At 50.1% G+C, this 27,754-nt stretch overlaps 12 protein-coding genes across 12 annotated transcripts; 4 read left to right on the top strand and 8 right to left on the bottom strand.

The window, feature by feature from the left end:
* Positions 1 to 119: 119 nt before the first annotated feature.
* Positions 120 to 401, bottom strand: PHATRDRAFT_11230 (predicted protein; the record flags this gene model as incomplete). Its single annotated transcript, XM_002178760.1, has 1 exon — positions 120 to 401. A coding segment is annotated over one exon (282 nt), but the record flags the coding sequence as incomplete, so codon positions are not given.
* Positions 402 to 503: 102 nt separating this feature from the next.
* On the bottom strand, positions 504 to 875 carry PHATRDRAFT_7639 (predicted protein; the record flags this gene model as incomplete). The annotated part of the gene is made up of 1 exon (XM_002178759.1): positions 504 to 875. A coding segment is annotated over one exon (372 nt), but the record flags the coding sequence as incomplete, so codon positions are not given.
* A 443-nt stretch (positions 876 to 1,318) lies between these two features.
* Positions 1,319 to 2,941, top strand: PHATRDRAFT_34419 (predicted protein; the record flags this gene model as incomplete). Its single annotated transcript, XM_002178980.1, has 2 exons — positions 1,319 to 2,360; positions 2,421 to 2,941. The coding sequence occupies 2 exons, from the start codon at positions 1,319 to 1,321 to the stop codon at positions 2,939 to 2,941; spliced, it is 1,563 nt and encodes a 520-aa protein (XP_002179016.1).
* A 355-nt stretch (positions 2,942 to 3,296) lies between these two features.
* Positions 3,297 to 3,683, bottom strand: PHATRDRAFT_34418 (predicted protein; the record flags this gene model as incomplete). Its single annotated transcript, XM_002178758.1, has 1 exon — positions 3,297 to 3,683. One exon carries the CDS (start codon positions 3,681 to 3,683, stop codon positions 3,297 to 3,299), a length of 387 nt encoding a protein of 128 aa, XP_002178794.1.
* Positions 3,684 to 4,387: 704 nt separating this feature from the next.
* Positions 4,388 to 5,686, bottom strand: PHATRDRAFT_11160 (predicted protein; the record flags this gene model as incomplete). The annotated part of the gene is made up of 1 exon (XM_002178757.1): positions 4,388 to 5,686. A coding segment is annotated over one exon (1,299 nt), but the record flags the coding sequence as incomplete, so codon positions are not given.
* A 683-nt stretch (positions 5,687 to 6,369) lies between these two features.
* On the bottom strand, positions 6,370 to 8,590 carry PHATRDRAFT_44880 (predicted protein). The gene has a single exon (XM_002178756.1). It carries the CDS (start codon positions 8,545 to 8,547, stop codon positions 6,394 to 6,396), a length of 2,154 nt encoding a protein of 717 aa, XP_002178792.1. The 5' UTR covers positions 8,548 to 8,590; the 3' UTR covers positions 6,370 to 6,393.
* A 940-nt stretch (positions 8,591 to 9,530) lies between these two features.
* On the bottom strand, positions 9,531 to 10,694 carry PHATRDRAFT_34415 (predicted protein; the record flags this gene model as incomplete). Its single annotated transcript, XM_002178755.1, has 1 exon — positions 9,531 to 10,694. The coding sequence occupies one exon, from the start codon at positions 10,692 to 10,694 to the stop codon at positions 9,531 to 9,533; it is 1,164 nt and encodes a 387-aa protein (XP_002178791.1).
* Positions 10,695 to 11,885: 1,191 nt separating this feature from the next.
* PHATRDRAFT_44879 (predicted protein) lies at positions 11,886 to 13,644 on the bottom strand (the record flags this gene model as incomplete). The annotated part of the gene is made up of 1 exon (XM_002178754.1): positions 11,886 to 13,644. The coding sequence occupies exon 1, from the start codon at positions 13,506 to 13,508 to the stop codon at positions 11,886 to 11,888; it is 1,623 nt and encodes a 540-aa protein (XP_002178790.1). The 5' UTR covers positions 13,509 to 13,644.
* A 360-nt stretch (positions 13,645 to 14,004) lies between these two features.
* PHATRDRAFT_34413 (predicted protein) lies at positions 14,005 to 15,792 on the top strand (the record flags this gene model as incomplete). Its single annotated transcript, XM_002178979.1, has 1 exon — positions 14,005 to 15,792. The coding sequence occupies one exon, from the start codon at positions 14,005 to 14,007 to the stop codon at positions 15,790 to 15,792; it is 1,788 nt and encodes a 595-aa protein (XP_002179015.1).
* A 139-nt stretch (positions 15,793 to 15,931) lies between these two features.
* On the bottom strand, positions 15,932 to 21,921 carry PHATRDRAFT_44878 (predicted protein; the record flags this gene model as incomplete). Its single annotated transcript, XM_002178753.1, has 5 exons — positions 19,676 to 21,921; positions 19,464 to 19,604; positions 16,828 to 19,413; positions 16,011 to 16,724; positions 15,932 to 15,978 (listed from the first exon to the last, which is right to left on the bottom strand). Exons 1-5 carry the CDS (start codon positions 21,696 to 21,698, stop codon positions 15,932 to 15,934), a joined length of 5,511 nt encoding a protein of 1,836 aa, XP_002178789.1. The 5' UTR covers positions 21,699 to 21,921.
* Positions 21,922 to 22,226: 305 nt separating this feature from the next.
* Positions 22,227 to 23,688, top strand: PHATRDRAFT_44877 (predicted protein; the record flags this gene model as incomplete). Its single annotated transcript, XM_002178978.1, has 1 exon — positions 22,227 to 23,688. The coding sequence occupies exon 1, from the start codon at positions 22,258 to 22,260 to the stop codon at positions 23,686 to 23,688; it is 1,431 nt and encodes a 476-aa protein (XP_002179014.1). The 5' UTR covers positions 22,227 to 22,257.
* A 796-nt stretch (positions 23,689 to 24,484) lies between these two features.
* cupD (predicted protein) lies at positions 24,485 to 27,548 on the top strand (the record flags this gene model as incomplete). Its single annotated transcript, XM_002178977.1, has 3 exons — positions 24,485 to 24,860; positions 24,970 to 25,117; positions 25,192 to 27,548. 3 exons carry the CDS (start codon positions 24,485 to 24,487, stop codon positions 27,467 to 27,469), a joined length of 2,802 nt encoding a protein of 933 aa, XP_002179013.1. The 3' UTR covers positions 27,470 to 27,548.
* Between the last annotated feature and the right edge of the window lie 206 nt (positions 27,549 to 27,754).

Raw genomic sequence — 27,754 nt, 5'->3', positions numbered from 1 at the left:
GTTGCAGTATCAGTAGCGTAGATTTATTGATAACGTTGCTCGATTTTCATTAAGACGAACGCTACGTATAGACTTACGTACAAAACGTATGCTGTGACAGTAAAAACAGATTCTGGACCTTACTTCTTCGCGTCGGCCTCAGCCAGAGTGAGTGCCTTTATTTGCAAGGCGTGTATTTTAGGCATGATTTCGCCAAGCATCATGTAAACGAGTTTATGGCGTTTGACCAACGAAAGACCGTCAAAGGCATCCGAAGTAATGTACAGGTCAAAATGGGTTTCGTCACCGTCCAAGCCCTTGGCTCCGGCGTGACCGGCATGTTGCTGCGAATTGTCGACTAGCCGCAGCTCTCCGGGCTGGAGTTTTTGCAAGGCGTTGATGATACCATCGTACATGGGTCTACCCGTGCTGGACACCGCGTCTGGAGTAGGGGTGCTGCTTTCGTCGTTTTCGTTTTCGTCTGCAGTGGGACCGTTAGTGTCGGTGTCATCAACTCCGGCTTGGGCCAATTGCGTTGCTTTCCTCTTCATGGTGGCCAACATGTTGAGGAAACCGTTGTTCCGTCCGGGCGTCAGCGACGCGGCAATGCCCGCCTTTTGGATAAAAGCTGGATCGATCTTTTGAATGGATTCCGCGGTATTTCCCGACAAACCACGGACGAGCAAGGCCACCAATCCCTTGGTCAAGAGACCGTCGGAATCTCCCCGAAAGTATATCAGTACGTCTTGGCCGTTGTCGGAATATTTCGCCGTGCCGTCGACAAAGACGGTCGATAGACAGCCGGGTACCTTGTTTTCCGGAATTTGGGAACTTTCCGGAATGGGTTCGAGTTGATTGGCCATGTACAAGAGTTGTTTGTACCGAAGTTTGTCGTCTCCGATAGATTCAAACGCTTGGGTCACTTTGGCGAGTTCCGGGGTCAGTCCTAAGGTATCCACGTCCGTATCGGCCATGCATCTGGTCGTTCCCGAGAATGCCGGAACATGTTGGGTCGTGAAAGGCGCCACAAAGGCTGTCGACGACGGAGCTGCCCCGAACCACGCAAAAAGAACAACCGCGACGGAGAACTTCATACTCTATACTGGTCTAGCGAAAAAGCCGCAGCGCTTGGATAAACTGGATAGGAAACGGAGGTGTGATGGGAACAAGTGTGTAGAAGGGAGAGTGATTCGTTTGCCGTCTGTAGTAGCCACCGTCGACCACAAATAGAGTCAGTCACTGTCAGTCTGGTCTCACAGGCAGTCCGTATCTTAACAACTGGAACTGGAAACAATGTGACTTTTTGCCAAGAAACACGGATTGTGACGGTGACGTGAGCATGGTCAAATTTCCAAAACCTTCTCTGCGAAAACGTCGGGTAGGTACGATCGCGCGATCCGCGCGATGCGCGACGAGAGACCATCGGCGCGACTGTCCAGCCGTCGACCCGGATCGTGTGCTGTGTCTTCCCGAAAACGCTTTCCAGGTGGATCACATTCGCCATCACGATCGAAGGTTCCCGAGCTGTTCGGTCTCTTGGATGATCGAATTCCTAACTCTACTTATTCTGGGAAAATACCGCCATCACGTTCACAGTCACATACTGAGGAGACCGGTGAAGCGCCTCACGAACCAATCGTTGTTGACCCCGCACCTGGTCGGATCCTTCCGTCTCGCGTTTCCCAAGTGCCGTGGACCGACAACACTTCCAAGGTCCTTTTTTTTGCCACCAGACCATCGACCAGTACTCGTAGTACTCTCTTCCGGGACCTGTCCATTATTAACAGCCAAAATCCCAATGGCTAATGAAGTAACAGAGAACGTCGCGGCACAACACCACGAAAGTCCCGCGGACTTGGCTTTCGTGGCTCCTCGGACGAACGACCTGTCCGTGGGTTCTTCCGTGGAGCCCTGGAGGCATCACCATGATCGGAATTTGGATCTGCTCCACAACACCCCCAACGCCAGTCACAGCGACGCAGCGATAGTAATAAACAATAACCTTCCAGAAGCTAAGAGGTTTGAAGAGGGACCTTCCAAGTCATCGACTTCTCTGTTAGGCAAACGAAGGTCGCCCCCGTCCGAGCCCGAAGCAACCGATGCGTCACAGACACGGCAGAAATCTGGGCCAGTAGTGTCAGTAGAACAGCAAGCCTCTGCCTTGGCAGTTATTCCCTCTCCATTAAGCGTCGGAACAACTACTGGGAACACGGCAGCACCAGTCGAACCGAGCAACACGACAAGCGGGGAAGCCCCACCAAAATCACCGTCGGCAATAACTGTGTTGAATCCCACACAGCAACAGCAGCCACAAACGGAAGAAGAGGAAGGAGGTTTGAAGCTTCTCTTTGCTGCCAGTCTGCTACAACAAACATCCGGAGGTACGCACAACACGAACGTCACTGACAGTAAGAGCCACAACGCACACACACCCTTCCCAGACCTGGCCTCCACTCTGCCTACGGTGCCTGTGGCGACATCAGTGTCAACACCATCGAATAACGGAGGGGCAGCAACGGTAGCGGTTCCAACCGACCATGATGTGCTTTGTGGCCGCGGGGGGCTCATCAACAAGCACCCCGGAAATGTGGTGTATCGTAAAGTGGTTGAATACAACAAGGCCGTTTACAAGCAAGTTCCGAAACGGCACCGTATACTCGTCCCGCAAAGCATCGTGCAAACAATAAGGAATTCCGGTGGTCGCTTTCTGCAAAGCACCCACACGTCATGGACTGAAATTCCACCCCACCGGGCGGTACAAAAAACCTCGCAAGCCCTGCGGGAAAAACCTCGGGGTGACGAGGACGAGTTTGAGCTGCAGGAGGACGACATTAGCGCCGCTGGAAACCAAAAGAACAGCAGTGATAGTGTTGGGCAACACAACAGTAGCGATACTTATATTGACAAAAACAACAGCAATGAAGGAAGTGACAATGGCGGTGGTTGGATCGTGGCGACGTGAGCAGGCAAATACGGGGGTCCACATAGTGATTGTTACACGTGTGTATAAAAAGATGGAAGTTGCATAGTAATTTTGTAAATTGATATATGTCCGACCTGTCTCGTTTGCTGCATCGACTGGACCTGTGTGCTTCCTCCACATACCGAAGCACTGAGTCGGGTGGAGTGAGGCCACAGACGCAGCTGAAAGCAATTTTCGCTTTCTTCCGGCGAGAGTGATTACTTCTCTTAAGCAGACCAAAATACTACCTATTATACCTTGATGTGTAGCCCCGACAATCTGCGAAAGAAATTGTTCAAACGATGTGGACGGCAATTTAAACATTATCATCTAGTGTGTGGGGGACTTGAGTACCTCATGGGAAGTTTCCAGGCATAATAGCATCAGGAGCATCCCGTAAATCTTCCAAAGTCGAAATTTGATTCAGACCGAACAAGTAGGTGGCACGTAGCTCTTGCAGTCGCTGTCGAGTCGCTTGGTGCTCTTTTTGGCGATTTTGTATGTCCTCCATACACATTTTTCGAGAAGTCTCAAAGTAAGCCAAGGACCCAGATTGCGTATCATCATCGTTTAAACCTTTTCCAGCCTTCGATAGAGCGCGCCGCGTACTGTCTACGGTGGCTGCAGTAAAGCCCCATGATTTGACAGATGTTCTTCGCTTTGCTTTGCCAGGTTTCGTTTCAGCAACTGCGTCGTTGCGCAAATCCAACAGAATCTTATGAATTGTTCCTTTTTTCGTCATTTGAGTGGAAGCGAGCGAGAAGATACGTCAACTACGTGCTTCGTTGCAGCTACTTAAAATCCCAAATCACAGTTTGTTCTCACGTGTCCTCCGTCGGTGGGCGGCGAAACTGGTTGTGAATCAGCGGGGTTGTCGCTCGCTTGTTGTTCTAGACTCTGACTGACAGTGACAGACGACACTGCACGTTAATAGTTTGTAGGGGAAGGGTTTATGAAACCTGACAAGAGCCGCGCTATACCACCACATCGGCAATTCTTTGGACTAATATGAGAATGGTAGAACAATCTTTGAGAAGGAAATGATAGTTTCTGCAAAGAACACATTTGTCTGGTGCACTTTGATGCTACCGCCGCTTTAAAGCTTGGTTACTCTGTACAACACAATCTAGAGAGTGAGGTTACCCCGCATCACAGGTTCGTAGGTATCAACTCACAGTCAACTAGATGGCAGACGACAAGCATGGCCGAATATAAAATGGTCAAGCTTTACTAATGGTACATGGATTTCTCCTGCAAAATTATAAACAGGGTCTATAAGGTCGTACTATCGTTCATGGCGTCGCTCAGTTTGAACCCTTGTCCATTTAGATGATCGTGCGTTTCGGTCAGCTCGGTCTCTCCTTGGATAGCTGAGTACTGAGCTGCATTTCGTCCATTGGAATGGCCCGCCTTTGTAGTGCAATACTGGTTTTTCCGAAGAACGTAGATCACAATACCGACTAGGTTGGCTACGAAGCTGAAGAGATAGGTTTCCCGGTTGGCCAAACTTAGAACGACAAAAATCAAGCATACCGTCGGACATAGAAAAACGAGGCAGATGGTATTGTTCAAAGGAACGCGGAAAGGACGATTCAAGTCAGGGAAATTCAACCGAAGTGACACAAAGGCTGCATACTCCAACAAAAGCGCCAAAGCGTAATTGAAATTCAGCATTTCAATCAAGGTATCGAGCTTGGCCACGCTGAGAATTACAATCACTAGCGTCCCAAGCATGATTCCGTAGGTGGGGGTGTTATGACGGGATCTTGTAGCAAAACAGGAGGGAACATGACCGCGTTCCGCCATGCCCGCCAATTGGAAGGCATCAGCGCTCAGTTCTGCTTGAAAAAGCGCAATGTTGCTGACACCCGCCGCAAAAACTGTCCATGCTCCCAACCAAGGTCCAACCACCTCGCTTGCAACTTTGGCAAAGAATCCGTCCGTCCAGTCACGGTAGGTGAAGACAGCATCGTCCAATGCTCCCGTGGCGACTAATAGCGGAAGAAAGTAGCCGGCCGCGACTAGGAGAACGGACCACCCCATGGCTCGTGGTAGCACTCGTTCCACGGGATCTTGGACGTCGCCCGCAAAACTGGCGGCGGCGTCGAATGAATTCAAATTCCAAAACAAATTATTAAGAAAGACTCTCCAGGCAATGCCGCCAACGGCGGTTGAATCGTCGCCTATGACATCCGGCTCGTTGGTCGGTCTGAGCCACCAGCGATGGGGTTCGACGGAAAAGGCGCCGACCACACACAAAATGATAAAAGGACTCATCGCAATGACACAAATTATAAGTGACATTTGTCCGACGACCGGCAAGCCCAACCAGTTAATGTAGGCCAGAAAAATGGAAGTTGTACTCAACAGTGCGAAACGCCAATAGGGGTGCAGATTGACGGCGTCCTGTTCGTCTCCCAACACTTGCAACAGATATTCCAAAAACAAAACTGGATAGATTGCGTTGTCCGTAGCTCCAGCCATCCAGCCTAAATACCCTGCCATCCAACCGGCGGCGGGTCCAAAGGCGGTCTCTACCCAGGCTACGCCTCCAGCGGCTTCCGGGAAGGCTGTTCCAAGCTCGGCCGTCATGGCGGCTTCGGCTAGCGACCAAAACCACGGCAGGATTAAGAAGCCAAGGAGGGTGTAGAAGTAACCGCCGCTCCGGACGGCGGCCTCGACTCCGAAGGGTCCGCCGGACACGCTGTAAAAAACCAGAATCGCCAAAGGAATGACACCCAGTTTACCGTCTTTACGATGATGCGACGATGCAAGCTCGGCTTCGGAGTCCTCAAGGCTACTATCGGAAACATTCGACGCCTTCGAAGATACTTCTTCGTGCGTTGACGGAGCCTCGTCCACAATGCCGGAGTGTTCCTTATCGATCGCAAACATAATACTACCGTAAACACAACCGTTTTTCCGGGACATAGGTCTCAGGGATGAGGAAGTAGCAGACCTATGGACCCCAACACCGTTCCACCCTATGGAGGACGGCGGAAACCTCTCGAGACGCCACTATATCGGATCAGCAGGAAAGGCGCAGCAATTTTCATGGGTATCGGTCGCTTTCGATCCAACGCACGCTCTAGATCGACCTCGTGCGCGAGTAGAGGCTACTGTTTAACTCTTGTTGGTTTGGAATTTGAATCGCAAGGAGAAGTCGAAAGGAAGCTGTGTTCATACACTGTCACACGTTCTGTTCGTTTTTCGGTTATGCGGTGGTTGCAGTTCCCATGGTCGGTGGGACAACGTGCACGTCGAATCTGGCAGGCTGTCTGTCCATACTGACGACATCCAACCGTTCTTAACCGTCTATAATACGAAGGCTTTACGACAGCGCTACGACAATCAAACGGTTGACCCTACCTGCCAATGAAAAATAAGCTATTTCCACATGACCCGTGGGAAAGACCTCAGATACTTTTCTTTGATAGCACATTATTAGCTTTCTAACTGCAGTCATCAGGGTCAGTATTCTTTGCCGCAAAGGCAAAACGACTCCATTCCGGAGGCATATTTTCCACCAGCAACACGGTGGGAGCCCGTCCTTTCCAATGAAACTTCCCCGAATTGTGTACGAGGCTATTCTCGACCTGGCGAGTCACTTGTAAAGCCTCCTCCTCCGACAGACGGAAGCATGACTGCAAAAGCTCCGTGTTTCCGGTTGCGACAAGATACCAAACAAAAGCTTGGCTCAACAATGCTCGGCTGATGCAATCGTGAAACATATTTTTCAAGTACAATACATCTGGCGACGATCGGCTTTTCAAAAGACGGGACATGACCACGTACGTGTACCAGTTCTTTTCACCGTCCCGAAACACATTCTTTGCGGTTTGAACTGCGTCTGCACGGCGATTGGATGTTGGCTGGCGTCGGCTACAAACTTGAATCATCCAATTGCAGACTTGTGGGGGCATTTTGCCCGTCAATTCCTGTAGATCTCGCAACAGAATACTTGCTTTATGAACAGCATTGTAGCTTTTCGCTGCGGGGTACGGTATATGCTGCTTGTACCACGCTTCCAGTCCGATTGCGTACATTCGAGAGGGTGTAATCAGCCACGCGGTATCGTGCGACCTTTTCAAAATAGAAGAAATGTGCTCGGCTGGGAACAACGTGCCGTGCTTCCCCTTGTACCGCCGACCGTCTCCAGATCGAGTTAGCCATGTACATAAAACAAATCGCAAATGTGCTTCTCGGGGGCGAAACTCGTCCAGCTTCGTCTTCGTATATGCATTATTTAGAGCATCAAAGAGGCATTCAACCCGATGAGGAGCTTCTACGTCTTTGGAACGCATCCAGGCTTTCATAGTCAGGGCAAAGGACTGCCCATTTGGGCAAAAGCATGATGTCTGTAAAGCTCGTTGCAGCATTTGCTCCAGCAACGGAGGCGTGCCGGTCCATGAAGAATGTGACTCGACTATGTCCACCATAGCTTTGTGCAAAAAGAACGGTCGTCGGAATGGTATCGATGACAATATGTCTTGAATGTCTTCTATCCGCTGCGCAGCTTCGTTGTGTTGAGAATTTTCCCACGCCTGAATTACTCGAATTAGAGTAACGTGGGATATTCCGTCTAGGCAGGTAACAGGGGGAAATCCGGACAAAGTGGCTCTTCCAGTCGCCACAAAGACAAGCTCGTGAGCTTCAGCCAGGCGACGAGTTTTAAGTAAGGCGTCAATGGCCACACAATACGCCCAAGGTAGGTCAACGATATCTTTCTCAATCATGGATGAGCTGAGATGCATTCTCCGTAAGACATTTAAGATGTTAGTAGGATAGCTCGGCTCTAGATCATCGGAAGATAGGACGTAACGCCGGTAAGCCAACAGAAGAGCTAGATAGGAAAACCCGTCAAGAGCAAACTCAGGATTCTTCGTGACTTCATAGACCCGGTCCATTCTAGAGACTATTTGTTGAATCTTTTTCAAAGCCGTTGGCTGCCTCAGAACAGGAAGCTTGGCGTACGACAAAAGAACGGAATTGTAGCATGTACGATCTGGAAGCTCCATCTCACTCAGCTCTGTTTTATCAGTAACCTCACCCTGTATGAGCGCCGTAACGCCGGTAAACAGCTCCATTTGTTTTAACGCTTCGGATGCTCGAGGCGGTCCTTTTGAAGTATTTGAAACAGCCCATGCACGAATAAGTGACTTGTATGTTTGCCGATTAGGAGTAGCTGATAGGAGCTCATCTTCTGGGAGGCTTCGAGCACGGCGCCAGGCAAGTTCCTTATTGTTGTCATCCTGAACAAGCAAAAACATCGCGTTCGCCCGCTTTGCCGCCTCGTCGGACTTTTGGCTACCCCACGCAATAATCGAACGGTTCCACATGCCGACTGTCGGAAAGGGCCAACATTTTGTGTGGTCATAGCGGATCTTTATATCATCTGGTATACGGCTCAGGCAACTAAGGACGATACGCTCTGTCAAAAGCGCACCTTCTGCGCCAAAGCGTTTTTCATCCGATGTGATTCGGACCAGAGGAGTGACTAGAGGACCGATGTCATCTGCTGAAAGAAACGGCAGTGATTCTAGTTGGTCAACCAGCGAACGGATATCTTCGACTCTGCTAATCTGGTCGATTCGATAAGCGTCCATGTCGTGAATTGAAAGGCTTTTACAATTACCAAGAATGTGTTTTTCGCTGATGCTCGTGTGGTTCTGACATGATGTTTCAATTGAGCGTCGGCTCATGAGATTGAAGTCGCAATTGACCAAGTGTTGGCTGCAGTGTGTGAAGATTGAATTCGTGTGAACTGTCTTCCGGACGCTTCTTATTCTTACTCGATACATCATGCTTGTGCTTTTTCGTATGGTGGCATATTGATTGATACATTACAGCATTGTCTCTGTCGATTCCTCAATATGACAGTGAATATAAATACTAGTAGTCTAGTTCTTTTCGAAAAATTTGCAGCCGGAAAGCAAAATGCGTGTGACTGACTGCGAGAGTATGTCGCGTTCACTGTCAAGAAAATATAGCATAACATCCTGTATACGTAAGTAGAGTAGAAGCGCTGAGTTGTTGGATTCTTTTTGTCAAGCGCTTACAGTCAATTGAGAGAGGACTGCCATTCGACATTCTCCATCCCTAGAACATAGCACTATCACTTCGCTGAATTCCTTACCTTTGCCTGTATATTTACACGACACGGAGACCTTCTTACTCAGTTGATGTGATGAGCCCGACTTTTTCTACCATACTTACGACTAATAACTGGAATCACTGCCGGTCATCTGATACGGACCATGATACATGGAAATTGGCAACAGAGAAATAGCTCAGTTTTCATAATCATAGTCCCGTGCAATGTGAACATGCGGGAATATCAGCCATAAATCATGAACGAACGGCAGCAAAGTGTCACGTCAAGCGTTGAAAGAGCAGTCCTATAAAGTATGGTAGTTAGCAAATTAGAGTCTTCTATGAGATAGAGCAACGTTTTTAACACCGCTGTGATAGCGGCATAGAGAAGCGTTTCCTGGATGTGCGCTACATTTCACTAAAAGTCAGCTGACGGAGATGACGATAAGGAATACGATCAGGCATTTCCATGTCGCCTTCCAGGCCTAAACGTCGGTCAATCCCGATCCGAATCGTCAAAATCGACATCCCGAAGAAATCGTGCCATGCGAGCAGCGTCAGATAGAGGATACTCAAAAACCAAACCCTCTCCTTCCCCAGACGAGTCGTCTTCTGGGCTTCGCTTACGGTCATCCCTAAGGCTGGTTTGTTTGCGAGAATGCTGTGGTGAAATGTCAGTTGCAAACCTCGTTGCTTGATTAAGTTCGATATGTTCTGTGTGCCTCAATCGACCAAGAGCGGGAGTAGACAGTGTTACGCTCGGAAATGAGTTTGGTGTCACATTCATCGGCAGCATAACAAAAGAGGCTTGATTATGATCGAGTGGTTTCAACAGGGACAGCTGCTGTTCGTGCGAGTTCTGAGGAGGCACCGTTGACACGTGCATTTTCATACGAGGGAGTGCATTTGAAGGCAATGAAACGGATGATGCATCCACAACTAATGTGAAACCTGAATGCTCCAAGTAGTCCTTTCTCCTGGCCAAGACGCTAAGGTCCTCTGTATTCTGCGAGGATTGATGTGGTATCTGATAGTCCGAAGGACCGAAGCATGAGTGACTTTGATGGTTTTGAGCATGTGCATCTTTGCGAAGCGGCCGCGGCTCCATAATCATACGGACATCCTCCGGGAGGTCCGCAAGGCAATTTCCCAGAACCTCGGTTTCGGTGATGGTTTCTGAACCGTCTGTCGGAACTTCTTTCTTTGCGTCAACCAACTGGCTAATGCTGTAAAAGTTTGGTTCTGTGTTGTATAGTCGGCTTGCTCGAGCTTCCGCGCTCTTTCCAACTCTTTGTATTTTCTCACAGAATTCGGATTTCCCTTTGAGAAAAAGGTGATGATAGTAAGCACCATGATCAGGATTTTTTTGTGACATTCTTATAAAGCCGTAGAGGTTAAGTTGTCGTTGGAACGATGCGAAGCGAGTCTGTCGGAAAAAGAGCGGCATAACATCATTGACAAACTTGTCTCGGTCATGAACGTGAAAACATCTTCCGTGGGCCCTCCACGAGATGATATGGCTGTAACCGTATTGCTCGGCTTTCGATAAAATAGAATGAAGAATGGATGGAAAATGAGTCGGCCGCTCTTGCCGCAACCCAAGCTGTGCCTTCTCGTTCGCATTTTCTCTCTCTGACCCTGAGATAGAAGCCTTCGCCATTCCTAGAACAGAATCTCAGCAGATTTCTTAAGTCAACGATTGCAAGCAGCGTCCTCTATTGTAAGAAACTGTTTGAGTAAGTCACTATGTGGAAAACATTTGTATGCATGTAGAACCCTCGCTGTCGGAAGATGGAAAAATTGTGCGAAATTTTTTTTCACTGTTTTGTTCGACGGTCTCAACAAGAGTGGGCTTAACAGCTCACATAGAGCTAAGATTGCAGATTCTTCAGGAGTTTGGTTGTTCGCCCTTCTCAACTTGAGATTTTGGGTGGAAGTAAAAAAAATTCTGAGCGTACATCAATTGCTAGATTAATTGTATTTATTGCCCAATAAATTCCTTATCACAAGGAAATATCAACACGAGCAAATATGCATCAACACAACTGAATCGTCTTTCGACCTGTTTCGAAGTTTTCTGGAAATATGAATGTTTTCATGTTTAATGTTATGTGCTTCTCGCTTTCACTTTTCTCTATTCTAATTGATCACAGTCAATGACTATCGTTATACTGTGAATTTTATATATATTGCCGATGTTACCGTAGACAGTGAAAACGCAAACCCGTGTTAGCATCTTGAGCATCGCAGTTTCCGCTTCTATCTGTACTGCGCAAAGACCGCTGACTAAAATTAGTTGCCTTTTTTAGATTTGTATGACGACCGACATTTCTACGGCAAAACATTCAATTTGTGTCTCACTGTCAATTCGCCCGCCCGTTTGCATATTCGCGTCGGTCGCTGTGCAAAACTCTATGCTGAAACAATTGCAGCACCTTGAGATGGCCTCTTTCTAGTATTGGCGAGTCAACTCTAGAGCGAATTTCTGGGTTGTACTCGGTTCCCATTACTTTCAGGTGAGGTCTTGCCAAGGCTAGCCGAAAAGACGGTGGCTTCAACAACGCAAAGGCGAGTCACTCAAGCAGTTAATTCTTAAGCCCGATATGGCCAAAATGTGTAACCCGGGGTAGTAAACCTTGTTTTAAAAGACCTGTTGGTAGGGTGAAACAGCTGAGAGAGGAAGCACTATTGCTATCTGCCGTCCTTTAGAAATTGGATCTGTAATCTACGCAGATAATCGCGGTGCGTCGAATGATGGACATTCGACTATCTAGCTCATCCAAGCATTTGAGAAACGAGCATCGGGTCTCTGATATAGATGATAATAAAACTGCGAGATTCACCGAAACGGTCACTGTCGTGCCCGTAAAAGCTGGAGCGCTTCTGAGGCCAAACTCGCTCGCTCTTCGTGGAAACTGTCTTCTGGACTAGCATTGTCGCCCGTATCCTTTCCATGGCACTTAGCGCGAATGTCGACGAGAACCTCCTCCACTAATCTTAAATCGTCCCAATCGCAGTGGGCCGCAAGCGCCACAACGACCGTGAGCGCTGTCTCTTGCAATGGAGGTTGCTCCAACGCCGTCAGTAGCGACGAACACCAGGGTTGCGTGGTGAAACTGGTTATCAACTCGTCCGACAGAAACCGTTGCTTCGATTGCGGCTCTGCTGATGCATGCTCCGGCTGGCTGGTGACGGCGTTGGCCTCGGCCAGTAGATCCGTAGCCAGCGCCATAAGACGATTCGTCAGTTTGGTGGTATGCCGGGAGACGCCGCGAACGTCCCCCGTCGCCAGGAGCGTGTTTACCCGCGAGGCCAATTGGTCTGGTCCATGGTAATCGCGTAGGAAACGGGCCTGCGCCAAGGCGTTCCCCCGTAGCAAGGAACCTAGGGCGTACAACGTTTTGACCTGCAACTGTTCCAAAGCAGGCGAGGTTTCTTGTGGAAGCGTCGATGCCAAGAACTGATCCAATACGACACGTAGAGTACTGGTGGTGGCTATCGTCTGCCTTGCGATAGACGATTCGTTGCCGAGCGTCAGTTCCTCAAGCGCCCAGGGTGCGAATTCCCCGGTGTTCTTGACCGCGGTGCCCAAAACCCAGGCCGCGTGCGCTTGGATAGAGCGAACGTGCGAGGCAGTCTCGGTCGACGTGTCGGTTTGATTCGGGCTTTGTTGCCAGAATGGCGGTTGGTGCGCGTCGTCCGTGACGAGGGCGACTAGTACAGGCCAACCGCCGAGTGTGTGAAAATCACGGGCCATATCCAAGTCGACGAGTTGGTCTTCCAAATCGCGCAAAACGGACACTATGATCGACTGGGACGGATCGAGGGCGTCCGCGCTTGGATCGCGCAGGTAGTCTTGGAGTTGGGCAATCCGGGTACGGAGAATGGCTGGTAAATCCGCCTCGAACTCGGCCTGGAATTCCCGGAGCTCAGCTTGTCGCTCTTCCCACAGTTGTGCCATGCGCGTGGCGAAAGCTTCTCGTTGTTCCGGAGTGAGGGACGAAAGGGTGGAACCAGGCAAAGCCGGGATCCCACCCATGCGTGCTTGCTCGTCTTCCGGAAGACTCGTCAGTGTCTCGTGCATTTTGACAAAGTCGTACGCGTGGATTGACTGCTGCTCCGCTTGCGGATCAGTCGGTGACGTTTGGTGTTGCGCCGTGAACGAGACCTCCGCTCCGTCGTTGGGTTGGATCTCGACGGCGGCAGCGGCGTTGTTCTCGTCGTTGTCGTCCTCGTCGGGGAGTTTGACCCATTTTTCGCCCGTCGACAAGTCCATGCGCACGTGCATCCCGGCGGCGACTGTGTCGTTCTCCCTGAGAAGAGTCCATTCCCGGGTAGCGACGATCTCACGAGCCGCGACCCGTCCAAATGGGACGGTTCCGTCGAGGCCAAACCAATCAGCCAGCATAAATGTCAGTATCGTCCACACCCAAAAGATCCGCGCTGGCGAACCGTTTCCCGTCATTTTCGACATGGTGTGCGTGCAGAACGTATGTGCGCAAGTTTTTGTGAATATCTGGGATGACTGTGGGTGTTGTGGGGGAAACAGGGTCCAAAGCTCCCGGAAGTCTTTCTTTGGTGTGTGTTTGCGTAGGTTTCTCTCTCTCTCTCTCGCAATTGATGATGAGTAGATAAACGGATACACACAGAGCTAGTGGCCAGAGCTGTACGAATTACTCCTGTGTTGACCGTGAGAGGAAAGGAGTGTGCCAAATTCCACGCGGCAGTGAATGAGTTCCACGTGACCCGTCCAAACGAGTATTGGATGTCTGTCCTAGTGACATCCGTCTACCGTCCCTCGTTCTTGGTATCTTACTCTTATCGAGGGCTTTCTTGTTGTTACGGTTACAGTTAGTTACATTAGCTCACAAAATGAGCTCGTCCCAGGTGTGGTACGGCCGGAATATATCAACACGGCGGGGGGCTTTGGACCTACCAGCCTTTGTGGGCGACCAACCACCAGAGTATTCATGACTTCCACATCGTCGTACTCTTCCTCGTCGTCGGCGACGCATTCGTTTGATTATGTAATCGTAGGGGCGGGTCCGTCGGCCATGGGACTCTTGCTCGGCCTCCTCGACGCCGCGGAGCACCAGTCGATTGGCCTCCTCTCGATCGCCATTGTGGATCACGGTGCATTCTCCCCACATTCCCAACCCCACCGGATCGTCCGTGACCTCCGTCACTGGTACCGCGCCGCACACGACGAAACCTCGAGCGTCACGAACGTCTACCACGGAACGACTCGGTCGGGACGAGTCTTGGACGTGCCGGTAGGGCGGGGGAGGGGTGGCACTTCCAACGTTCACGCTGGACTCTGTCTAGCCCCCACCCGTGACGACTTGGCCGCCTGGCCCGCTCCATGGGATACACGGCTCCCGCAAGCCCTACAATACGTCCAAAAGACGCTTCGTCGTCACGGATGTGTCCACGATTCCGATACGGCGCGACCGCGACTGCGTGACGGTCAAGGGAGCGTCGTCGCCGGTGACGAAGCTATCAACGCCACGAACGTTCCATCGCTCCGAACTATTCTTCCCTGCTTGGCACGAAATAACGGGACACACATAGAACGCTGCAACTACTACCAAGCGTTGGTAGCTCCGCTGCTCTCCCGCAATTCCTCACGGGCCCCCAAGCTACATTGGTTTGACGGATGGCAAGCCCAACGGTTGCTCTTCGACGAAAAACAGAACATTGACAAATCGTCATTGAGAGTCAGCGGAGTTGTGTGCGAGCGAAATGGTATACTCCAGATCTTGTACGCTCGTCGAGAAATTATCTTGTGTGCCGGGGCGATAGAAACTCCCGTCCTACTCTTGGCGTCCGGCGTGGGTCAGAGGAACGATCTGGCCGCTGCTGGAATTCCTTCGACCGTCTCGGAACATTATCGAGGAGCCGTCGGCCACAACTTGCGCGATCATGTTCTTATCCCCCGAGTCTACGTCACTTGGCCGTGCTGGAAACCCACGCTGTCGCTGAATGGCGTCGAAGCCATATGGCAATTGGCCGTTCACCAAGCACAATTTCAAATTGTCGTGATGGACGCTGCGGTCTATTCCGACGTACTACCCTACGTTGTCACTAACGTGCTTCGTGGTTCGAGGGCGTGGCCCGTCGTTGGGTGCATCCAATCTTGGCTACTCCATGCTCTGCGCGTACTTTTGCAGTGCGTCATCGCTTACACCCCAATGTACTGGTTGCTCCGGTCCTGTGTCACGACAGTGGGAATTTTTCACATGAACCCCGCTTCGACTGGAAAAATCACTGTTACACTCGCACGGACTCGTTCAACGCTCACTTCCCCACCATCAGCAGAGGGTGTTCAGAGACGTAATCTAGACATCCAAATAGAGCTGCCCTACCTTCGGGATCCAGACGACGTGGCGGTCGCCCGGGTTGGCTGGGTGACCTGTACTGCTCTAGTCAGCCAACTGATAGGGGGGCTTTCACTTCCTCCGAATGGGTTGGTGCATAAGCGATGGTTCGAACGCTTCGCCCTAGCGACATGTCAACCGTATTTCCACTGGCACGGTACCTGTGCTATTCAACGAAACCAGCAAGAGACGAACTGGGTGACCGATTGGCAACTGCGCCTACGGGATGTTGGGGGTGTACGTATTTGTGATGCGTCAATTATGGCTAGTCCTATTTCTGTACCCCCGGGATTGACGCTGGCCGCGTTGGGGTACGCATTTGCTGCGCTACTATTAGAAGATAGGCGTCAAGTCCATGAATTTGCAGATTCGCAACCGTGATGAAAATAGCTTTGGAGCCAACCGGCTACACTACCCCTATCCACTTTTCACGGTCAACCTCAACTTTGTCACGGCAGTTCCTCCATCCAGGGCCAATGCACGTCGTTGCTGGGCAGCAGAAGAAACCCAGCCGCCTTGCTTAAATGCAGCATCCCTTTGAATTGGAGGTAAAGGTTGGCCGATGCCCTGTTCAGAGGCCCCAACGTCATGGACTGTACCTTTGGAAGATTTATAGATGTCGTAAGCCTTGCGAGACATTTCACCACGCCATGCTTGACGGTCCAATTCAGTACTGACTATCTTGTTTAACTCGGACAATGCTTCCTCCTCCTCTGTGGCGGCAACCTTCTCATCTTCGGTAATCTTCATTACGTGATGTGCCCCGAGACCAAAATAGCGGTCCGTCCCTTCGTGTGCCTTCCAAGCCTGGACCTGCAGGACTGCGAAGCAGCCGCGCGGCCATATCCACTGCCACAACGACAAAAGTGTGCACCGCAAGGCGCCGTCGTAGGCGCATACGCCCAGGGAAGGACCCAATCGGACGATACCGCTGGTCAGTGCCTCAGCAGGCTCTCCATTGATTGTTCGCCAAAGTCGCGTGGCAAAGCGAGCAACTCTTACAACAATCTCCTCTCCCAACGCTTCTCTCGGATGGCCGGCCCGACTCAAAAGACGCAGACCTCTCCGCGCACCATCGTTAACTGCGCTCGCTGCTGGAGAGGACGACGGTGAGACGGAAGTTAGAAGCGCACTTCCATTGTCGTTGCCTTGGCTTGCTCCCAACGGCCCATTGAAATATCGGGCAGCCGTTACGAAGAGATCGTTTCTACCTCCAATTACACCTACGCGCTGCATAGACGAAACTTTTCCGGTACACGCATCCATCATAATTAAACATAACGTCTGTTTAAGACAGGGTGAGACCTCATCGTCTTGTTCAGGAAGTAAGAGATCATGTAAGAGCCATCCAACGACATAAACTTCATTGGTCTGCAAACCGCTATTGAAACCGCTCCAACAGATAAATCGACTCACCTAGTACTCGATCTAGAAGAAACTCAAGAGCTGAGAGGAGACCCAGTGGAGGCTTCTTTTCATCCTCAAACCTATCCGTGGCACAGCATATGCACGACATCGCCTGTGCACAGGCAGCTCGAGTTGGGTCATTGTGGACTGGGTGCTCGTCAAACATGGCAACGTAAAATTTTGCTGTGGCGATGTCCTCTGTCTTTCTTTCTGAGTTTTTCTCTCCGTTCCCAATATTACGGGAGCTTACGGTCCGTTCACCTTCTGTTGTGCTCTGACGAAGAATCGCCAGCGTCGAAAGGGCAGTAACAGCGCAAGCTGCGATATTGTCGTAGCAGTTTCCAGAAATGCCAGATCGGTCTTCCATTGCTAGTTCATTCCGGATGCTCTCCCTATAATTCTCCCAGTCGAGCCATTCTCTTGCAATTTTAATAAGCTTGGATACAGGATGAGGGCCAGAAGAAACAACTTTTCCCCCTGTTGCTGGGTCAGTGTAGACAGTAGGGGAAGCATTGATGTGGCACATTGCAAGGAGTGCATCGGCAATCATTGCACTCGAGACAAAGGACAGAGATGGAGTGGATATGTAATTGCTGGTAGAAACCTCTATATCGTCCGCATTTAGCTCGGTTTTGTACTTCTTCGTTCGAAAATTCTTTTCAATCATCAACTCTTCGTCAGGATAAATCAGATGGCCAACGACTGATGCATCCTCTGCTTCCAGCACTGTCTCCAAGAATTCAACCGCAATTGACGGAGTAAGACCGTCTTTAGCTCGGGTACAAGCAATCGCAGTAACAACAGCTGATCGAACCCTGTACTCTTCATCTTCCTCTATTTCAACCTGATCGGCGTCTTCCAAGGCTGCCGCTCGCTCCTCTCCGGCTTCAAGTATGTCGAGGTATTCGTAGGCATCGTCAAACGTAGGTTGATTCGCACCCGCGCTCTCGTTCGCAGCTGCAGCTTGATTCATTTCAACATCACTTTTCTTCAACGCGAGGCGAGAGAACTTAGTTGGCATGATGATTGAGTTGCTGTAGAACCGCTCACGGAAGTAGTGCAATAGTAAATTGATCCCTATCCAGCTGTCTGCATCCACTGAATCCTTTGACGGTGGAGCCTTGTTGTTTTGCCATTGTGCAATTGCTAGGGCGGCTTGGCTCCGTATTGCAGGTGTGTGAGGAAGCGAGCTGTGTAGAGCTGGAGATCCGCGCAAACAATCACCAAGAACTCGAACCGGTAGCTCCATAACACTAACGTCGTAGACAGCATTCACCTTGGATGATGGCTGAATTCGGATTGGCCGCTCGGCGAGTGTACGAATCGCTTCCACCTGAGCAGCAGCATCGCCGTCATGGAAAAGCTGCTCGGCTAAACAAGCATCTGGCTGACAGACAGATATACGTCCAGCGTACAAACCCATTGGATCTACCCGAACCCACAAGAGGGGTGAAAGATTTGTCAAACGTATCAACTCGATCGCCTGATATCCACCGCTGTGAAAAAAGGAGTCTGTAAAGATACTGCTGCTAACGGAACCCAACGACTTTGATCCTTCTTTCGAAGTTCTGCTCGATGCTTCGATCGTCCCACTTGCCGCGGTCTGCGCCTTTACCGTCGTTACAGGCTTCGCATGCAGAAATGTGGTTCCCCAATCGCGTCGACTACCATCGGCCACAATATCTTTAACATATTCACGAAATTGCCCTTCGTTCTCAATAACACGGACAGTGATGGGACCACTGAATGCTAATCCACCTTCCGGAATAACAGGCTCGGCATAGGCCTGCATTTGTATACCTTTTCCGACCGTTGGTCCTTGGGTACCAGTGCTGTCTCGAGCTTGTTCCACCTGCACTCCAACCCGACAATACAGAAGCGAGGCACCTCTAACGAACGAATTGGGAAAACCTTCTGGTTCCACGAATGGTCGACGAGTGCGAGGGTCTTCCGCGTGTCGCTCCACATCCACTAGTGTTCCAAGAAGATGTGGTTCTTTCGCTCGTCCAGAAAGGTTTTGCAGGGCCCGAGTAAAAAGAGTGTGCGACAAACCTTTCTTTTTTAGAATTTCGTTCACACAAACGACGAAAGGCGCCTTTGGTACAACTTCATCTTTTTCCACGCTCGAGTTAGTGTCCTTTACTTCTTTTTCACGTTTTTTTGCTAACTTGAGCTCGCTTTCACCGAGGTCCTCTAAATGTGCAGCGATGAACGATGCACGTATAAGCCGAACAAAATTTGCGATACCAGCTCTGCCTTCGACGATGCCTCGAAATACTTCACATTTTAAAGCGCGGTACACAAGCCCACCGATGGGATGCAGCAACTCCACACCGCCACAGCCTAAATCGCTACTGGAAGCAGCATTGCTTGAAAGAAACGAGAGTGACAAGTGTGACCCAAACCAACCCATCGAAGGGCTCGGGACCGCCTTGTCTTTGTCCGTCCCACGTTCCAAAGCTTCTACCGCATCCCGGCAAAGAAGTTGCCGCACATTAAATTCATCCGTGGATGAAGTATGGGACTCTGATCCGTTCGTTGCGGATCTCCAAAGTTGATCGTTTTGTCGGTCGTCCACTAGAGCAAATTCGTATTCTGTGAGACTCGCGTTTGGTCGATTCAATTTTAGAAGGAAATAAGCTTACCGACTGGTACAGCACCAACACCAGAAATGACCACATCCATGTCTTCGATGTTTTGAACCGGAAGGAAGTCTAGGTTTGAACTGTTTAACCCGCTTCCAAATGAGTAACGGTTACTAAAAAATACGCCGCCTTTCCCTCCACCTGTAATCGCGAAAAGAACGATAAGTCATCAGTCAATTTCACACAATACCAATACGCGATCAAAGCCATACCTTCTCCATGAGCCCCATTGCCACGCTCGTAAAGGCTCATCAGCAAGCTTTCAGCCAAGGCAAAAATATAGCCCCCGCCAACATCATCTTTTCCTCCTAAAGGTAAACTTGCGACAATCCATCCGCGAATAGCACATCGTGCCTGTAGACATTGGAGTACTCGCCCCCCTTGATAAAACGGTAGCCGAGATCCTGTGGGCGGCAGCATCCTTGAGTCCAATACGGCACCACCCAAAAAAGGATTGACCAACACTTCGGGACAGAAGTGAAATGATCCACTGGTCACACCCCCATGAAGGGCGTTTGGAATCCAAATTTGGGTATACGAGGCTGTCCGGTAGGTCGGCAAGGCCAGCACATCTCGCATCAATGACAAGGCTCGGTGAGGAACACCCACGGTTGTCGATAAGACACTTTGGTCCAATCGATTCAGAATTTCGCGTTGTCGGGATGAAAGGTCGGCGAGCACCAATTGAGTCTCCGGAAGCAAGACACGGCTTGCATCGCGATGAATAAACTTCCGGGCGAATACGGGGCAAAAGTAAGCCTGTCGAATTCCTTCGCCGCTTGAGCGGGCTGTCTCGATCAGTTCGTCGGGACCCTTTTCATCATCATCTACTTCTGCTTCCGCCGCAGCCTCAAAGTACTCGGGATCTTCTAGAACACGGAAAGGGCCGATAGAAAACCCCAGTGATCTGGCAGGAACAGGCGTCCAAGTCCCAGAACACCAAACATGCGTCGCTTGAATATCTCCCATTGCTACTGTATGCGACTCTTCCGGAGGAATCCAGTGAGAAATAGAGTTGTCAGTATTCTTGGCTGAGAGATCTTCCAAAAACTTCACATGCTGTGCGCCAAACTCATTTGCGGCTCGAGACGGGATACTTTTGGCCCCTGTCTTCGTAAAGCTGTCATGCAGGAGAGTTTCTCTACAGCCCATGTCTTCTCCCAGCCCCATCGTCGCGAGGCCATGCGTCATACCTGCGGTGACATGTACAAGAAATTCGTGGGAGGTGCGGTGATGAGCAGCTGCTGAATCTGCACAGGGTAGCCAACATCGGGTTCCCTCGTGGTCACCGTAGACTCCGGCCGTCGTGTAGACATGAGGCGTGCGATTCGTTGTCAATGCGTGGAGCCCACCTAGATGTGCGATTGACTTTTCAATCGCAATGTTGTATCGGACTGTAACACAAAAAGCACGATTCTGATTCGATGCTGCAGCAAGACAGGATGCTATTAAGTTCAATCGGCGATTCCGACGCTGTCCAGCTCGTCCATTCCAGCTGGATTTCAGGCGTTGGACAACATCCCCTTCATTGGAGGTAGCTTCCAATAGGTGTCGCCACGAACTTTGGACTGCATCTATCGTTGTTTCCTCGCTTTTACTATTCAAAGCCTCGAACGTGATTCGCAGCTCTCCAAGATTACTCGCAACACTCGCAGCCCGAAGAGCTGACGTCATACCGACGGCACCACGCGAGGACTGAGCATCAGCATCGAATCGAAACTCTTTCTTGTGATCCTCTTCGAAAGTGTACGACGATGGCGGTTTGACCAATACGTGCTGCAACGGGTCCACGTGATGATAGGAAGTCCGCAGAGTCTGCGGCTTTGGCTCGGGCTGATTTTTTGTCCAAGTTAGAGTTTGAACATGTACTTGTGACACTTGGCAGGAACCTCGTAAATGTAGAGCAAGGGGGACTGTTGAAGACTCGGAAAGTGGCTGGGTTGGTGGATGCGGCGTTGTAAGAAAGAGCGTCGTTGTGCCCTGCGCATGCCAGGTAGCTTCCTCGCGGTTGAGACTCGATTGGAGGGCAAAACTCATCGAAGTTTTCTGATGCAACACTCGCACATCTGATACCGAAGCCATACTGAGTGGGAGATCGATTGGCGCATACCTTCGCTTCTTTGCAGCGGGTACCGAAGGAACCACTTCAGTCTTGGACAAATTCGCTGCCGACAAATTCATACGAAGCGAAGGCTTGTCGTTTTTTCGCATCCCAGAATCTCCGGCGGAAGTCATTCTATGGATAAGGCCAGAGGAAAGATCTTTTCTAAATTGTATACACTCCGGCGTCAAACAAAGAATTTGATGCAATCCCTGTTTGTAGCCGCGACGCCAACCACAAAAAGCACAAGACTGGCTAGTTACAACGATTCCGCGGAATCACCGAATCACTTAATCAGCGTAGAGCCGATAGCTTGCAGGTAATGCAGCGGTAGATGAATTCTAATTGTAATTTTTGGTAGGAACAACTCTTTTTATGTTGATGGAAAGGCATGCATCTCACAGACAGAGTACTTGTGCAAGACTCCGACGGCAATCTCACTATCAGCCAGCCCGACGGCTACCCCGTGTTTTCCCTAACAATTAAGTAACGTTTCTAGAACCGGTGTCTTCGAGATGTCGATTAATAAACCATAAGAAATCCGACGACACAGGATGTGCAGATAAAGTTTTCCCTCCGCAATATGGGAAATCCAACGAGGAGAAATTTCTGGACCGGATACTGTTACTGTAAATTCGGCCTTCGATGCATCGGCGCTGCTACAACGTTACACAACCAATGTAAAATGCTGCAATGACGCCAACAAAACCAGCCCATGTGGTAGTACAGGGGGTCAAGGGTGTCCGCCTCAAGCAGTTTGAGCGCGTCGTCGCGGACATTCTCCCCTGTATCCAACCTTCATACGTGCTGCTGCCGGCCAAACCTGCCAACGGTGATCTCGACGTAAAATCGTGGCCGTTCCACACTCTTCCGGCAGCGGCTCGTGTCTGGGGAACACTGGAAGGGCAGCTGGCCCAGAAAGAACGCGCCACGCGCAAGGAAGCCCAGATTCGTTCCATGATTCGCTGTGTTTTGGCCCTGTTACCGACAACAAAGACCACACAACGGGACAAAAAAGAGGAGAACTCGGCATCTTACACAATTGTGGACTTTGGTGGCGGATCGGGGCATCTGGCAATTCCCCTGGCTCTCTTGCTTCCCTCTTGTCGAATCGTTGTTGTCGATTTGGGCCAGCATTCTCTGGAGTTGATGCATCAAAAGGCCGAACTGTGCCAAATCGAAGGCAACGACTCAACTAGATTGCCGCTATCAGATGATTCTATTGATGGTATGAGACGGTGTCGAGCAATTCCAAATTTATTTTCATTTCACGGGCCCGTCGAAAGCTTTAATCAACCATTTGACATGGCGTTAGCCTTGCACCTTTGTGGAGAAGCCACCGATGTGGCACTTCGAAAATGCGTTCAGGCGCAGGCTATTGTGTTTGCGCCATGCTGTGTCGGTAAACTCAATCGAGAACGCAAAAACCCGTACGTTTGGCAAGCGACTGGAGCCAATGACCCCTCCATCAAGTATCCCCAAAGTAACCAGTTTTGCCAATTTTTGAATGAAGAATCAGATTGGAACGAATTGGCCAAAGCGGCCGACTACAGTAACATTGCTGAATGTCGCTCCAGCCGAAACGCTGCTCGCCGTACTGCCAAAGCATTGTTGGAGACCGATCGCCGACTGTTTATGGAAGAAACTTTTGGCTTCCGTACGGCCTTAACCCGCATGGAACCCTGGGAGGCAACTCCCAAAAACGATATTATACTAGGTTGGAGGGACAGCTGTAGCTTTAAACAAACAGCACGCGACAGCGAATGTGAAGCGGATATCCAGCTCACGATTGATCATTTACTGATCCCATTGAGCGAAGGAAATTCCTCTTCGAAGCCCCACAGGCTAATGAATTGCGTAGATTGGACGTCGGACGAGGAAGAAGCGATTCGTGAACAGATCCAGGTTTATGTGGACAGTAAGGAACACACTTTTGTTTTCCCTGTTCGATTGCCACGCCGGATAAGAAAACTGGTGCACTATGTTGCTGATCAAATGGGCTTGGAGCACTGGAGCGAAGGCAAAGGACGTGCCGACAAAACGGTCTCTGTAGGCAGGAAGGGCTGCCGAAAGCAGCTTCCTTCCACACCATCGACCCATCCGACACGGTTGGAGACCACCTAGCTAGCCAGTAAATGGAAATAATAGAGTTCTCCCAAAAGTGCCGAAACAAAACTTAGTACAAATTCTCTGATTCGGGAACACGTGAAGCGTATGTTAAGGCTTGTTTTTTTTTAATTCGGTTTCAACTCTAATGCCCGAGGAAGTGAAGCTCATATATATTGAAATCTGGAAATAGATGGTGAGGCAGAATACAGAATCTTTGCTTGCTAAATGCATTCATATGCGTGATAAATGTAAATAAGGTTGCTCCTAGTCGCTGAAATTATTACCGAAATTTGACGTCTACATTTTTTCGTGTTTACAGTCAAAAACACAATTGATGTGAAGAAACTTCAAATATTAGAAACCAAAATGGGAGTATCGATATATAGAGAGCTCTTGGAAACAAGCGTAAGCATCATTTCACAGTCAGAAAATGCTCGGGCATTTTGTCTGTGCGATCATTCGACTTGCTCGTGCGACTGTCTATTTATTGGCTTTCCGCTGTTTGTCGATCGTCAGTCGAGTATCATTTGGGTGGTGCATAAGCGGACACATTAGATCCAATCAAAAACAAGGAAAAAGGCCTTCTGCTTGTGCAGAGTTCACCGGTAGCCGTCCACTGGTCCTCTCTAGTAGATATTAACAGTAAGTCGGTCCGGTCCGCCACGTAATTGATACATCACCAGAGCCCCCTCCGTCGAAACCAAGATTCCTCTCCTTTCGGCACGCGTCAAACGCCAATAGTGTATCCGATATCTGATATCAAACAACTTACATTGTATTCGATTCCTTGCCGTGCCTCTCCTCCTCGACCATGATGCTCTCTCCACAAGCCGCCCGTATGGGTACCGTGTGCACGACACTCCGCAAGATAGTTTCGACGGCGCGTCAGCGGTCTCTCTCGCATTCGGCGTTCGCGTCGGTCCGTAGCGAGACCGCGTTTGGAGCCCGGGCGTTTTCGACGCGTGCGAAATCTACTCTAGCGGCACTCGAAGACTCGGATGACGAGGATCTCACCTTTCGTAGTCAGGGACACGCCGCAGCCGCCGCGGCTTTGAGCAAGGCAGGATTGAACAAGTCTCACGATGAGGCCTGGATGATCAACGTCAATCGCAACGACGACAACGAATGGCTGAACGGGCCGCGCAGTGCCGAATGGTTTACGGGCATTCACCCTAGTCAATGTCCTGGTAAGTTTACAAGAGCAATTGCCAAAACTTGTGGCGAACTTGCACGCGCACGCGAACGGAAGTTGTGCTCACTCAGAGGGATCTAAATTATATTTGTATATCCAACCAGGAGCCGACCAAGCGGGCACCATCCGCTCGCTTTCACTTCCGAATCTGTCGGCCGTTACCCGTGAAGCTGCAAAAGAATACTTTGACAACTCATGGACGCTCTACGAGACATTGTTTGCCGGTCTCAAAGGAGAAGAAGGATTTTATCGGTGAGTTTGAGTTGTGTGGTGATGTTTCGTTTTGTATGACCGTTGTCTAATTTCACCGTCCCACCGGACTGCAGCCCGCCAGTCCACGGTCTCCGCCACCCCCAGATATTCTACTACGGACACACTGCTTGTCTCTACATCAACAAGCTCCGCGTCAGTAAAGTCTTACCCAAACCTGTGAACGCCTATTTCGAGTCCATCTTCGAAGTCGGTGTAGACGAAATGCTCTGGGATGACATGAACAAGAATGATATGCTTTGGCCCACAGTTTCGGAGGTGCACGAGTATCGACAGCAAGTATACAAAACGGTTGTGGACGCTATTTTGAATCATCCTAGTCTTGATCAAAGGAACGGTCCAGTGAAAGTCGATCAGGATCATCCAATGTGGGCATTGTTCATGGGCTTCGAACACGAGCGGATCCATATGGAAACGAGTTCAGTCTTGTTCCGTGAGACGCCGTACCATTTGGTCCAAACACCCCAGCATTGGCCTCCGATTCATCCGTCGGCTTTCAACGATGCCTCGCCCACAAGCAATCCGATAGAAACTTTGGATTACCCCGCGAACCGCATGATTGCCGTGGACAATGGAACCGTCGATCTCGGAAAGCCTGCCGACTTTCCTTCCTTTGGATGGGACAATGAGTACGGTGAACGCAATATGGATGTGCCTCCATTCTTCGCTAGTGAACACATGATCACAAATGGAGAATACTGGCAGTTTGTCGACAATGGTGGCTATCGAAATCGAGAGTATTGGTGCGACGACGGCTGGGCGTGGCGCAGTCATCGCAATCTTAAGTGGCCTTTTTTTTGGGAGCCCGCAGGACCCGCTGGGTCCAATAAGTTTTCGTTGCGAACCATTTTCAAGATCGTTCCCATGCCGTGGAGTTGGCCTGTTGATGTAAATTACTACGAAGCGCAAGCCTTCTGTCGATGGAAGACCGAGAAAGAAGGATCTCCGACTTCAAAACCGTATAGAATTCTCACCGAAGCGGAGCATCACATCATTCGAAACCACGATCACAACTTGGAGGCTGCTCGTAGAGACGTTTCGGCGGATAAGGTGATGGTGACTTCAGGGCAAGCGTTTCCCAAAGGATCGGCTGGATCAAATTTGAACCTGGCATTCTCTAGCCAAAACCCCGTCGATTTCTTTGAGCCGTCCCAAACTGGCCACCGTGATACCACCGGAAGTGCCTGGGAATGGACGGAAGACCACTTCAACCCTTTAAAGGGATTTGAAGTCCACCACGTGTACGATGATTTTTCCACTCCATGTTTTGATGGCAAGCACTCTATCATTGTGGGGGGATCTTTTATAAGTACTGGCGACGAGGCATCAGTTTTTGCACGATTCCATTTCCGACCCCATTTCCTACAACATTCTGGTTTCCGTCTGGTTGCATCAGATCACGATGCTCCTGCTACGCACCTTTTTGCCGGAAATTTCGATGGTCAAGTTGCCGCACGCGATGCCGCGGTCGCGCAGGAAGAATCCAAGCCGAGACAGTCTTCATTAGGAAGCGGCAGTGGCAGCGGCAATGTTTACGAGACGGATGACAGCTTGCATATGTATCTTGGCCTTCATTACCCTAATTCTGGCGAGAAGGAAGGCGTTGCCCCGATCCTTCCTCACGACAACTCTCCAAACCATGGAACTGGCTTCCCGCAACGAGTGGCAGGTCTTCTGTCCTCACTGAAACCCGAGTTCAATAACAATCGCGCATTGGATATTGGCTGTGCTGTTGGAGGGGCGTCTTTTGAACTTGCTAAGACTTTCGATCACGTGGACGCCTTTGATTTCAGTGGATCTTTCGTGAGCGCTGCCAAGCGAATGCAATCGGCAGAAAATATCAAGTTTCGGGTTCCCGTGGAGGCTGAACTATATGAAGACCTTCAGGCTATCCACGAACATGGTGTGACGGATTCGGTGCGCTCCAAAGTGCAGTTCTTTACAGGGGACGCCTGCCGACTCATCGATATGAAAGAAGACGGAATTCTTGGCTCATATGATGGCGTGGTCATGTCGAATTTACTCTGCCGCCTCCCAGATCCAATGGCATGCCTCGCCGGACTTCCAGAGATTATAAATCCCGGTGGAGTGGTCGTGATGGTGACGCCATTTTCGTGGTTGACTGAGTTCACCCCCCGGGGCAAATGGCTAGGAGGATTTTACGACCCCGTAACAAACGAAGCTATCTATTCGAAGGACATCCTGCGCCAAATTATGGCCTCGAATGGGTTCGAGAAGATTCATGAGGTTCAGATGCCGCTCGTCATTCGGGAGCACCAACGTAAATACCAGTATATTGTCAGCGAAGCTACAGGTTGGCGTAAGACAGGATGATGCATTTCTGTTTGCATTGTCTATACATCCTTTACATTAATGATTTTTTCCATTTAAACTAGCATATTCTATTGACTAGACAGACACCCTTTACAATCTCATCAGTAGCTCTTGCTTCGAGTAACGGTTACTTGTCTAATAATTATTAGATTTTGAGTCTGTCCGACGCGCGATTACGTCGTACACAAACGCAGCAACTGTTGATAACCCGGCTGTAATGACGACTGTCTAGGACATGAGGATGCTTCGCAAAGAGATCTCATGGGTCAGCTTGCGCGACAGACA

The sequence above is a fragment of the Phaeodactylum tricornutum genome, chromosome 5 (assembly GCF_000150955.2).
Source record: "Phaeodactylum tricornutum CCAP 1055/1 chromosome 5, whole genome shotgun sequence".
Taxonomy (NCBI): Eukaryota; Bacillariophyta; class Bacillariophyceae; order Surirellales; family Neidiaceae; genus Phaeodactylum; species Phaeodactylum tricornutum.
This window is presented reverse-complemented; position numbering and strand designations above follow the sequence as displayed.